The sequence below is a fragment of the Camellia sinensis genome, chromosome 2, assembly GCF_055761805.1.
Source record: "Camellia sinensis isolate YWXY chromosome 2, ASM5576180v1, whole genome shotgun sequence".
In the NCBI taxonomy this organism is placed as follows: Eukaryota; Viridiplantae; Streptophyta; class Magnoliopsida; order Ericales; family Theaceae; genus Camellia; species Camellia sinensis.
The window spans coordinates 179,590,835-179,603,867 of record NC_138962.1 but is presented as its reverse complement, the minus strand read 5'-3'; the positions used below and the strand labels follow the sequence as shown (position 1 = coordinate 179,603,867).

Sequence of the window (13,033 nt, the reverse complement as noted above, 5' to 3'; positions counted from 1 at the left end):
CAGCGCCACGTGGCAAACACGTGGCAGACACGTCAGCCTTCCGTTGACCAGTCAACGCAGGGCAGGGAGTTATCCACTGCTGCGTGGCTAAGCAGTAGCCACAGATCTGAGGCGTTGAAACTGTTTTGGCCAATTCTAAGTCATTCGGAGTCCGTTTTTTATGATCCAATAGTGTTTTCTAACTATTTGGAGTATTTCGGACACATCCGTATGGTCAGATTTTTGAATTGGAGTTTCTAAAAAAAACAGTTTAATGGCATAATCTACAGAGACCAGATCAACCGAGTCCAGATCAACCAAGTCCATAAGTAATCCAGCGACTACAAGCAACTCTAGGCATTGGACCCCGGTGTCCCATGCTAAGTTTGAGATAGAAAAGTTTGATGGAAGCAGCAACTTCGGCATGTGGAGATGCGAAGTTAAAGATATGCTTGTTCAGATGAACCTGCACTTCACTCTGGGAGACAAACCAGATGACCTGGACGGGATAGAATGGGAGAAGGTGAATCTCCTGGCCTACAGTTCCATCCGACTTTGCCTTGCAAAAGAGGAGAAGTACACCTTCATAGAATATGATATTGCGGAAGAGCTTTGGAAGGCACTGGAAGATAAATTCATGACAAAGAGTATTGAGAACCGGCTCTACTTGAAGAAGAGGTTGTTTCGTTTCGACTACAAGAAAGGTATTTCGATGAATGAACACCTAAACAACTTCAACAAAATTCTCACCGATTTGAAGAACTTGGATGATCATATTGGTGATGAAGATAAAGCACTGTTATTGTTGAATTCCTTGCCTGACTCATATGATCATCTCGCTACCACTTTACTGTATGGTAAAGAAAAGATCAAGTATGTTGATGTTGCAAACGCCTTGGTAAATAATGAGTTCAGAAGGAAAGATAAATCTGCAAACAAGGACTCAGCATTCGAGGCATTGACAGTCAGAGGCAGAACAAATAACAAAAGATATGCAGGGTGACGAAAGTCGGGCTCAAAATCCAGAGGGAAATCATTGGATAGAAGACGTTTTGCAAAAGACGAGTGTGCTGCTTGTCGCCAGAAGGAGCATTGGGCAAAAGATTGTCCCAATAAAGACAAGAAAGAAAAAAAGGTGAACGTTGCACGAGATGAAGATAATGGTGAAGGATCAGCCTTCACAGTTTCATCATATGGCCAGTCTGATGAATGGATTATAGATTCCGGATGTTCCTACCACATGTGTCCTAACAAGCAGTGGTTCTCGAGCTTATGAGAGTTCGATGGAGGAGTTATGCTGATAGGCAACGACCAAGCTTGCTAGACAAAGGGGATTAGAACAATTCGACTGAAGATACATGATGGAACAATCAGAATTCTTGAAGATGTCTGGTATGTACCAAATCTAACAAAGAATCTCATCCTAGTGGGAGTTTTAGACTCCAAAGGTTACAGAGTAACAATGGAAGGTGGAGTCCTCAAAGTTGTTCGAGGAGCATTTGTTGCAATGAAGGGTACTCGACAAGGAAATTTATATTTCCTAGACGGCTCTACAGTCACAAGGAGAGTGGCTGTCTCCACCAGCTCAGAAGATGATATATCAGACACTTCCAGACTTTGGCACATGCGCCTAGGGCATGTTGGTGAGAAGGCTTTACAAAGGTTGGTAAAGCAAGGCCTGTTGAAAGGCGCCAAAACAGGGAAGCTTGAGTTCTGCGAGCATTGTGTACTGGGCAAGCAAACAAGAATCAAGTTTGGTACTGCTATTCATCGTACCAAAGGGATTCTAGACTACGTTCACACCGACGTATGGGGTCCTTCCAAGAATGCTTCATTGGGAGGTAAACACTACTTTGTGTCGTTCATTAATGATTTTTCAAGAAGAGTTTGGATTTACACAATGAAGCACAAAGACGAAGTCTTAGACATCTTTCTTACGTGGAAGAAAATGATTGAGACCCAGACAAGCAAAAAGATCAAGAAGCTCAGATCTGACAATGGTGGAGAATACACATCAGATCCTTTCTTAGAGGTTTGCCAGAATGTAGGGATAGTGAGACATTTCACAGTTCCTGGAACACCGCAGCAAAATGGAGTTGCAGAACGCATGAATCGCATTTTGGTGGAGAAAGTCCGGTGTATGCTGTCACATTCAGGATTGAGCAATGCATTTGGGGCGAGGCATTGAACTATGCTCGTCATCTTGTCAACAGACTACCTACTGCAACACTAGATGGCAAGACTCTCATGGAGGTATGGTCAGGAGTGCTAGCTACTGATTATGATCAGTTACGTATCTTTGGATGTCCAGCTTATTTTCATGTTACAGAATCTAAGTTGGATCCAAGAGCCAAGAAAACCATCTTCTTGGGCATCAGTGATGGTGTCAAGGGATACAGACTCTGGTGCCCTGAATCAAAGAAAGTTGTCACCAGAAGAGACGTTACCTTTGATGAGTCTACAATGCTGAAGCAACCAAATCCTCAACAGAATGAGGAAGCATTGAAGAAGTCAGTACAGGTGGAGTTTGAGACTCCAGCAAAAACTGTTTAGACAGACAACAATCCTGAAGAAGTTTCAGTTGACAGCTCTGAAGAAGACTCTGAAGAAAGTTCAGATGAAAATGAAGATCCAGAGGCCCCACAACAGTCAGAACCCATTGCAATCAGAAAAGGAAAAAGGGTTACTAAGCAACCTAGTTGGATGACCGATATGGTAGCCTATGCACTTCCAATCATTGAAGACAATGTTCCTTGCACTTTCAAAGAAGCTGTGCAGCATGCAGAAAGTGTCAAATGGAAGGAGGCTATGGATGAAGAGATCGAGTCACTTCACAAGAACCAGACTTGGGAGTTGGTGCAACTTCCAAAAGGCAAGAAAGCAATTGGGGGTAAGTGGGTTTACACCAAGAAAGAAGGCATCCCAGGCAAAGACAACATCAGATTCAAAGCTAGATTGGTAGCTAAAGGCTATGCTCAGAAGGAAGGAATAGACTACAATGAGGTATTCCAACCTGTTGTGAAGCACACATCTATTCGTATCTTGTTAGCTTTGGTTGCACAGTTTGATCTCGAGCTTGCCCAACTCGATGTCAAAATTGCTTTTTTACATGGAGATCTTGAAGAGGAGCTATACATGTCCCAGCTAGATGGTTTCAAAGTTGTTGGAAAAGAGAATTGGGCCTGTAAGCTGAACAAATCGTTGTATGGATTGAAGCAATCCCCGAGACAGTGGTACAAGCGACTTGATCGGTTCATGATAGAGAAAGAATACACAAGAAGTCAATTTGATCATTGTGTATATTTTCGTAAGCTTCCAGATGGTTCCTTCATCTATTTGCTCTTATATGTTGATGATATGTTGATTGCATCTAAGAGCAAGGTGGAGATTGACAAACTCAAGGCACAGTTAGCAAGAGAGTTTGAAATGAAGGATTTGGGAGATGCAAAGAAAATTCTTGGCATGAAGATCAAGAGAGACAGGAAGAAGGGCACGGTTTGTCTGATACAAACCCAGTATCTAAAAAAGGTGTTAGACAGATTTGGCATAAATGGGAAAACCAAAGCTGTGAGTACACCATTGGCCCCTCATTTCAAGCTTAGTGCTTCGATGTCTCCGCGCACAGAAGAAGAACGAAAGCATATGGCACAGGTTCCATATGCAAATGCAATTGGTGCATTAATGTATGCTATGGTTTGTACAAGGCCTGACATCTCGCATGCTGTGAGTATGGTAAGCAGGTATATGCATGATCCAGGAAAAGATCACTGGTAGGCAGTGAAATGGATCCTAAGGTACATACATGGCACGGTCAATCTGGGATTGAAGCTCGAGAGAGATAACTGACTCGGACAGAATCTGGTTGGATATGTGGACTCAGATTATGCTGGTGACTTGGACAAACGTCGATCAACAACAGGGTATTTATTTATGCTTGCTAAAGGGTCGGTGAGTTGAAGGTCAACGCTTCAGTCAACGGTGGCTTTGTCTACTACAGAGGCAGAGTACATGGCAGTGACGGAAGCCTTTAAGGAAGCTATTTGGCTACACGGGTTAATTAAGGACTTGGGTATTCTTCAGAAACACGTTGAGTTGTTCTGTGACAGTCAGAGTGCCATTTGTTTGGCAAAGAATCAGGTTCATCATTCCCGCACCAAGCACATTGATGTCCGGTTTCATTTCATCCGAGAAATTATGAATGAAGGGGATATTCTGCTTCAAAAGATTAGTATTGCAGATAATCCGGCCGATATGCTCACAAAAGTGGTTTCTGGGATCAAGTTCCAACATTGTTTGGACTTGGTCAACATCTCTCGGAACTAAGCACCTTCAGGTGCAAGGCAGTGTTAATCGATCACTATGGACAAAGGGCAAAGGCATGATAGTCAAGGGCATCCTAGCAGGGGGTGCAGGTCATCCAATCAGGGGGTGTATGATATCTCGATTACAAAAGTTCAAGCATAGTAGGTGAAGACATCCGAGACAGAAAGCATGGAAGAGATCTGTGAGAGATAGGAGCAGAGGCTCTCTCCAAATCAAAGAGTGGTGTGAGTTGAGTTGAAGATGTAGGATCCCTCCTCCTCTTGTATCTCTGGTGTATTATCTCTAGCTTCAGGAGATGCGGACTATGTTGAATTTTGGGCGTGACAAGATTAGCAGCAGTGTGTGCAATAGATCACCTCACATGGGTTGAGGGGGTGATTTGTTGATATCACCCCATGTGAAAGGGGTGATTTTCTTCAAGTGTGAAAGCATCGATTACGGCTACCAACCGACAAGCTGCCAAGGTTGAAGACAGCCACCGAAAGGAGAAGAAATGAGCTGGCCATGTGCAAGGCCAGCCTCTCCACCTTCATCTGTAATCTGTATATATAGAGAGGGTGAGAGCAGAGTTTAATGTGGTGAGCTCAAGAGTGAATACAGAGAGAGAATACACTCAAGAGTGATTACAGAGAGAGAATACAGAGTGAATTGTAATTCCATTTCTCCATATAGTGAATCCGCTGCCCGTAGACGTAGGCGACTTGCCAAACCTCGTTAAATCTCTTGTGTTATTGCTTGTGTGTGTTTTCTGGTGTGCTCCCGATCCACAACAAATAAAAGACACTGGCTAGGAGGTCTTTGCTCACAAACTAGAAGAGGCAGATCTTTCTCTCTTGGACTCGACTGACTCCCCTGTTCTTTCTTTGGTAACTGGCTAATTAAAAATTATATTATTTAAATAGTTGAGTTATGATGCGGTTATGAAGGAATATGGTATGTATGTATAGTTGAATATAACTAAAATTATGGGCCAATATGATAATGGTTATGACCTAAATATTATGAGTTATGTTATAAAAGTATATAAGCTCATAACTAGATGTTTAATACAGCCGAAAGTACCATAACTCAAAATTTTGACTCACTTTTTTTTTTTTTTTTTTATCAACAAAGATAATCCTTTATTGATATAAAATTAAGGATAAATTATACATCGAGTATCAATAAAGAAAAGACAAAAGAAAAGGAATCGTGCTATAAGTATCATAGCAAAGAACTTTAATCTCAACTAAGTTGGTATCAAAGGCTAAGTCCAATCATTTGCAGCACTATCAAACAGAAATACTTAAAGAGTAATCAACCAAAACAACCAAATTAGAGACTCCTAACATACTCAAAACAGGGGTGAGCCCAACCAGATACAAGGCACTAACCACCTCTAATGGACCTAAATCTGAAAACTAAATCATTAACAAAGTAGTTGAAGTTCAGAACTTTATATTTTGTCCAAAGAGCCAGCCTCACTTTAATTGGCCCCTACAAATCCTCCCTAGAAACAGTAGAGCCTTGGAACTTGAGTTCATTCCTTGCCTTCCACAATGACCACATTATGGCACATCGAAATGTCTTCCAAAGTTTGTCTTCCACGTTTTTGAACTTGAATCCTTTCCACCACTGCGGCAGCCCCTCAATGGAATCTAGAACAACCCATTGCACTTCCCACCATGATAGAAAATTAGCCCAGATTTTCCACACAAATTGAAAATGAAGCGTTACATGTAACACATTTTCTTCATGAGCCTCACAGTATAGACAAAGAGAACTAGCATTAGCATTAAGAGCACCAGCACTTTGTAAAAAAGACGATGTCTCAGTCGACCTCTCCAAACCAACCAACCAATGTGACAGTCTATTAGAATATCCAATGCAACTCTCTTCCTCTCTCATATATCCTCTAATTATTAATCAATCATGCCTTTTGCATATCACTGGGTCTAAAGAGTAGGCTTCTATGTCATTTTCATGCACAATCCCAAGATCTTTTTGGGCCATAATTTGGTTTGTATATATGCAAAGCTAACAATACTTTGATTTTATAGATCCCACCACCAATTCAAGTCATAACCAACACCACTTTAAGACATAACTTGCATATGATAGACGTCATTATAACAAATTAAGTTTTTAAAGATAAAAATATAGGGATCAAATCATTTTTTAGATACAAAATATTTTAGTTACCAAAAGTGTCATTGTTATATTTTTAGTAACGAAATTGAACATTTAATGATGAACTCTATCATTTGGGAACTAAATTTTTTGTCTTAAAAATAAACCTTTTAGGTAACCAAACTAGTTTGTCCCCCAAAAGTGAATTTATTATCGACATTTTCAAAATTTTGTCAATAAAGTCATTTTTTAAACTTTTTGAGACGATCTTTTAGCAACTATCCTTATGATAATAGAATTAGTCTCCAATTTTTTTTTAATAATAAAATTTTCACTTTAAGAAACATAAATTTGATTGTTAAAACTCTTATATATTGTAGTGGCCTTTTATACTTGGCCTTTTATGGAACTATATGAAAAAGCTAATAATTGGTTTAAAGATGAGAAATTTGGCTATAAACCCCCTTTACCTTCCTTTCATTGTTAAAAGGACTAAGAAAAAAATTAAATTTTCTAAACCCCTTCATAATTATAAAATCTTGCATAAAGGACAAAATTTATTATTTAAATATTTTTTTGGACTATTATACCCTCAACTAAATCTTCCCACCTTCTCCACCCACTCTCTCTCCACCTTCTTGGTCTCTATGACTCTGGCCAGCCAAAATCGAGTTCATCTAAGCCTAAGATTCATTCAATCTTTGACCTAGAACACTGACCTGTTCAAGCAATCACAATCTGACCTGTGTATGTGAATTGAAGCTTAGTTTGAAGCTTTAATCTAATTTGCGTCTGTTAAGAAACCAAGGACTTCATCGCAAAATTGATCCGATTCGACAATCAACCCGAATTCAAGCTTCTGGAACTCACGATTACAAACTGGAGTCCTTCGCGATCTGACCTTGGGTTCTCTCTTGTGACTCGTTGTTCTTTGAGTCAACTTCGATGAGAACTTTGGATTTCAAGTTCTAATTGGAATTGCGATTTCAGTTTGCATCTGGCTTAAAGGTTGCAAACTCTAAGTTCGAACGACTTGCAGATCGACTTCGTTAACTGAATCGCAATCAGACTTGTGTTTGCTATCTTGAAGCGAAATTAGACTCAATTTGAAGCTTCTATTGCAATTTGAAGATCCATCGAGTTCGCAATGACCACGTGGAGAAGAGTGCGGGTGGAGTTGTTTGGTTATACATATTTTTTTAAACACAGATTTGAGTTTTGAATATATGTATATATATATATATATATTTGTGTGTATGAGTGTTGAACACATGTATTCTTTTCATTGAGATTTGTGATTGTTGATCGAATTTTAGAAGTTTTTCTTCTCAATTAAATATGTTGATTTGTTGATTAATTTGTTTTGTTTTTGTTTGTTTGTTTGTTTTTTATTTATTTTTGTTATTTTTTATCTAATTTCATTTGACAGAACCAGAGTAAAATTTTACTCTGGTTCTATTGCTCTGTTTTTTTCATTTGACAGAACCAGAGTAAAATTTTACTTTTGTGTAGAGTCTAACATTTTACTCATTTTTCAGAGTAAAATTTTACGTTTATACAGAGTAAAATTTTACTTTTGTACAGAGTAAAATTTTACTTTTGTGTAGAGTCTAACATTTTATTCATTTTTCAGAGTAAAATTTTACTTTTATACAGAGTAAAATTTTACTTTTGTGTAGAGTCTAACATTTTACTAGTTTTTCAGAGTAAAATTTTACTTTTAGTTTCAGAGTGTAACATTTTACGCTTATTCAGAGTAAAATTTTACTTTTATACAGAGTAAAATTTTACTTTTAGTTTCAGAATGTAAAATTTTACTTTCATACAGAGTAAAATTTTACTTTTAGTTTTAGAATGTAAAATTTTACTTTCATACAAAGTAAAATTTTACTTTTATACAGAGTAAAATTTTACTCTGAAATATATAGTGAAGATGACTTAATAGGAGAGCTGATAGATATGAGGGTAATATAGTAAAATAAACAAGTTTTAAAATATTAGGGGGTTTTGAAAGTACTTATATAATTCTTGTCCTTTTGAAAGACAAATTAGATAGTGAGGGGGCTATCACCAAATCCCCCTTTAAAGATGTCTTGAATATGATTAGATATTAAGTGCGACAGTGATACCACAAGATATTGGTCATATTGCATTATTTTTATTCAATTATTTTTCTCATCCATCTTTGTAGCATAGAAGATAGAACCATACCATGCATCAAGACCTGTAAGTATGGCCCAATGACGATGATATCAGTCCAATGAGTCTATTGAGGGGTTTATGGGCACCAATAATCTTGTTTTATCTTGGAGGTCCAGGTACCATGACTGTCTTACACTTGGAAGAAAATCGAATGTGGTTGAGGCACGCTATAGGACTATTTACACAAGGTCTAAGAACAAGTTACATCCTAATTCTAACTTGGACTTCTACCTTGAGGTTCTCTCTTTTGGCCTTGTTAATGCTCTTTCCTGTACTTATCAAGTATGGAGAGAGAGTGTGGGTAATCAAGTCCATATCCAAGAACAAGTATGTGGGTTTTGTTCGAATTGATGAAAACACAATTGGCAAAATAAGTAGTGCACAACCTAATGCGGAGCTAGTGCTGCAAGCCTATTACCTTAAATCCTCATATTTCCAATTACGAGTGTGATAGGTCCAAAGTGAACAAATGACTGCAGGAAAATTGACTTTTAGTGGCGTTTTTTAAATGCCTAGGTTTTTACGACGTTTAAAATTTTCGTCATAGATACAGCCGCCACAATAGCTTAGGAACGCTTCAAAAACGTCGCTAAAAACATTAGGCGGCGTTTTTAAAAACATCACAAAATCTTCAACAACCACTACATAATGATGACATCATTTAGTAGCATTTTTCCAAACCCCACATCTCTTCATTTTCATATTTGCCTCGCATATTTAGTGACTTTTGTTTTCCAAAAAAACATCATTTTTTTTTTTTTTTTTAATAACACAGTCCAATTAATTGAGAATTTAACTAGGAACAGAGATGGAAAATTTAACTAGAGAGACAAAGAATTAGCCGAGAATTCATATAAAAGAACACATATTAGCTCAAATTTGAACTTGCACATGACTGAAATGAAAAGGAAAAAAAAGAAGAAACAAACAAAAGGAAACGGCAAGCCTATGGTTTAAGTTCAGATGGCAAAGGGACTGCAGAGAAGTTTACAGGGACAACTGATTCGCAAATGATCTCTGATTTGGGATAAGAGCTCCCTGAAACTGATCATCTCTCAAACAACCACTGCAGTCATTTTGCAAATGGGACAGTTATTCTTCTGCACGAGCCATTGTTTGATGCAATTGAAGCGAAACTCATGCCCACAATTCAGCTTACCAAGCTCCTTTCCATCAACATAATCCTCCTGCAATTTGATTCAATAAATGGAAGCATCCAGTTTAAGAGGGAGCTTTAACTTGAGAAAAAATAGAACCCATGAATTGGTAACTCCCTTCCTCCCAACTGCCAGAACTGAGTGTGGGGAGAGATGGTGAGTTGAATGGAGTTTGGTAATAAATACACTTAAAAAGTATAATATTTGTGGGGAAAAAAAAAATCTTCAAAAATTTCACTAAATACCAAAAATAAAAATACTATAAAAATTCAATACATTTACGTATTATTGTGTATTTATTGATTTTTAAAATAATTCACAAGTATTTTACTTTTTAGATGTATCTACGTTAGGTACATCTAGAAAGTAAAAATTTTGCTTAAAATATTAAAAAAATTCACTAAAAACAAAAAAATAAAAAACTCAATTTTTAGAAAATCAATTAAAACCAAACAAGGTGATTAATTTTTTCAATTTTTTTTTTCTTCTTTTTAGATCCCTCTAGACTAGTCAGACATAAAAATAAATTTTTTTTACACGAATCTAAAAAAAATTCACTAAAGCCAAAAAAATTGGGATAATAGGTGACTTTTTTAGCCGATCCCAAATAGATAAGTTGCAAGACAAAGAATTTAAGTATCACTTACCTGACAAATACAGCACGGTTCCTCTTCCACTGGAAGTCCTAATTTCATTGACAGATAACAATGCCGCCTCACAGTTGCCAAAATAGCTTCCTCACTCAATCCAGTGCTCACATTTCCAATTTGATCCTCCAGGGCCAACAACTCCTACCAAAGTCAATCATTTATGAGCCAAACTTCAATAATGGCAAGGGAAAAAAAAGAGCCATGTAAATGATTATTTCAATTTATTAGTGTTACCTCTTAAGACATATCGTCTACATCAAGACGCATATTTTCATGCACATCAGGCTCCTCATAAAACAAAGGTTGTTCATGAACAATAATCCCATCCTGGCACACCACCATGAGTGCAAGTCGTAAAAAAATTACTGCTAACTAATAACTATATGGAGAACATGGACACGAAAACTCCAAGTTTCTGTCCATTTCCAAAAGCAAACACAAACTTGATAATCAAAGCATAAAATAAACCAAGCAAAAGATCTAACCTCAATGTAGGACTTGCAAGGCACGCCGAATCTGCTTATGGCAAAAAGAAAGATATTTAGAGATTTGATTGGGTAAAGAGAAAAAAATGTTAGAAGGGAAAAGCAAAACATTAAGAAAGAAGATGAAGATTAATTAATGGTATACACACTGCTACATCTTCAAAGGTACACAAGTTAGGTACCCAAGCTCAAATAAGTGCAAAATAAAACATGGACACGGGGGGAAGAGAGAGCAAAATTCAAGAGGACCCACATTCCCAAAACCTGCTTTTAAAAATAAAAAATAAAAACACACACGGGCGCGCTCTCTCGGTTTTCATGTATTTTTTAACATAGGTCCCCTGATTAACCAAAACAATTAGAAAACATAGTTTACTAGTTCTATTGAGCATGGTTACATTGGATATGCCTAAACCAAAACCATGACTATTTATCCATAAAACCATGACTATTTATCCATAAAAGAAGGGAATCAAAGAAGACTCACCAGAGTGGAAATCAGGTGTCTGAACGAAACTAACAGATTTGAAAGAAACTTGGCAGTGTCAGAAAGCATAACAGCACAAAGGCAGCAGGGTTCTGCCCTAATTTCTTCACCTGCTGGCAGATGTTGTCAGGGACATCAGATTTCTCATCCTGTGCTGCCATTGCACAAGGCGCCAATTTCAAAGCCTCCATTTCTGGAGTGACTTCCCACATGCCCCGACCCCATTTTCCCTTTCAAGCCTGCCAACGGCGATGACCACAAGGTCTTTCAATCATTTTGAATAATTTGAGAATTCAGAGAAAATTGCAGAATTATTGTTAATATTCGAGATCAGTTTATATAAAAGGCATTCTTCTCAAATGAGCATCAACTATGACAAAGTCTGTAGATAATCAACAGATGAAGAAATGAAGAAACAAAAATATGACATTCAGTCTTTTTCAGATGCTACAATGGAGGATTCTAAGGGATTGAAGTGCATAAGTCATCATTAAGATAAAACTCAAGCAAAAACAAGTAAATAAATGACTATAATACACCCACAATACATGGTTTCAATCTCTCATATTGGTTTCCTATAACCAAAATTGCAAAATAAACAGAAATCAAACAAAATTCAATATGTAATTCACTACACACATCCACAATCCAAGAAAAACAAAATAAATACCAATTAAAGTAGATCTTAATTAGCACAATCTATCCCAACTCAAGTATAAGATTCTTGAAACTAAAAATTTTACAATCACAATTAAAATAGATTGGAAAATCAAAGAAACACAATAAATTAAATCACTAATGTGTCCACAATTCAAGAGAAAGGGAAATAAGGAATGAGTTTACACATACTGTGTCACTTTTTAGAGGCAATGCAGCTTTGCCTTTCTTGGTCTTAGTTGGGGTAACAACAACACCACTTTCCACAACACCCTCTTGGAGTTGTTCAGTTTCTTCTGCAAGCTCTGCTTCAGCAACCAAAGCGGCCACAACAAGAAACATCAATTCAATTGTTGGATTTTCTGTGGGTTCTATTTTGATACTAAACAAATGTAGATACCACTGCAACAGACCTGAAATATTTGAAAGCACCAGGTCCAGGATTAAATTAAAATTCTTTTTATCACTTATTAAATACAAGGGTTGTTGCTAAATTTAGAATTCAGAAATCATTCCAAGAAAAGCGATACAGGTCTTTCACCAAACCCACAAGATTCAAAACATATGAATTAACAATCAAACTAAAAATTAAATTTGGTTAACAAGATACAAGGTGTCATGCTAGTCCCTCTAAATCCCACTTTATCAAAATAACAAGTACTAATTCATCAAAGAAGATTCCAACAAACCTGAGTCCAATATAAATAGAAAACGGGAAAAACACCATCACAACTATAATTAAGCTGTATAAAATAACTGTAGTGGCACCGATACGACTTGGACCCTTCTTCTTCTTGCTTTGTTGTAGCAGAGCTTGAGGTGTAATCCTTGCCATGATGTGTAAGCCTCAACTCCCAAGGACTACAAAATCCCAGGAACAGCACTCAATTCCAAATCTCTATAACCAATTACCATTTAAAGGAATTTCATAACATATAAATCAAACAGCCAGGTTTTGGATCCAATCTGTACTTTCAAAGAACT

At 37.2% G+C, this 13,033-nt stretch overlaps 1 protein-coding gene across 20 annotated transcripts in view; it reads right to left on the bottom strand.

Annotated features, from left to right (window-relative positions):
- Nucleotides 1-9,444: 9,444 nt before the first annotated feature.
- Nucleotides 9,445-13,033, bottom strand: part of LOC114282821 (uridine nucleosidase 1-like) — a 237,610-nt gene continuing 234,021 nt past the window's right edge. For 12 of the 20 annotated variants that reach the window (XR_014352700.1, XR_014352718.1, XR_014352724.1 and 9 more), the window contains 6 exons: nt 12,242-12,462; nt 11,393-11,631; nt 10,906-10,936; nt 10,655-10,747; nt 10,418-10,561; nt 9,445-9,800 (listed from right to left, as the gene is read on the bottom strand). Coding sequence is in view for 4 of the 20 variants with exons in the window: in XM_082907468.1 (XP_082763594.1) it covers nt 10,658-10,747; nt 10,906-10,936 (121 nt within the window). In the remaining 16 variants the exon portion in view is untranslated. Of the gene's footprint in view, nt 9,908-10,417; nt 10,562-10,654; nt 10,748-10,905; nt 10,937-11,392; nt 11,632-12,241; nt 12,463-12,738; nt 12,911-13,033 lie in introns of all 20 variants that reach the window. The other 8 variants (XM_082907468.1, XM_082907464.1, XM_082907466.1 and 5 more) reach the window with 3 other exon arrangements.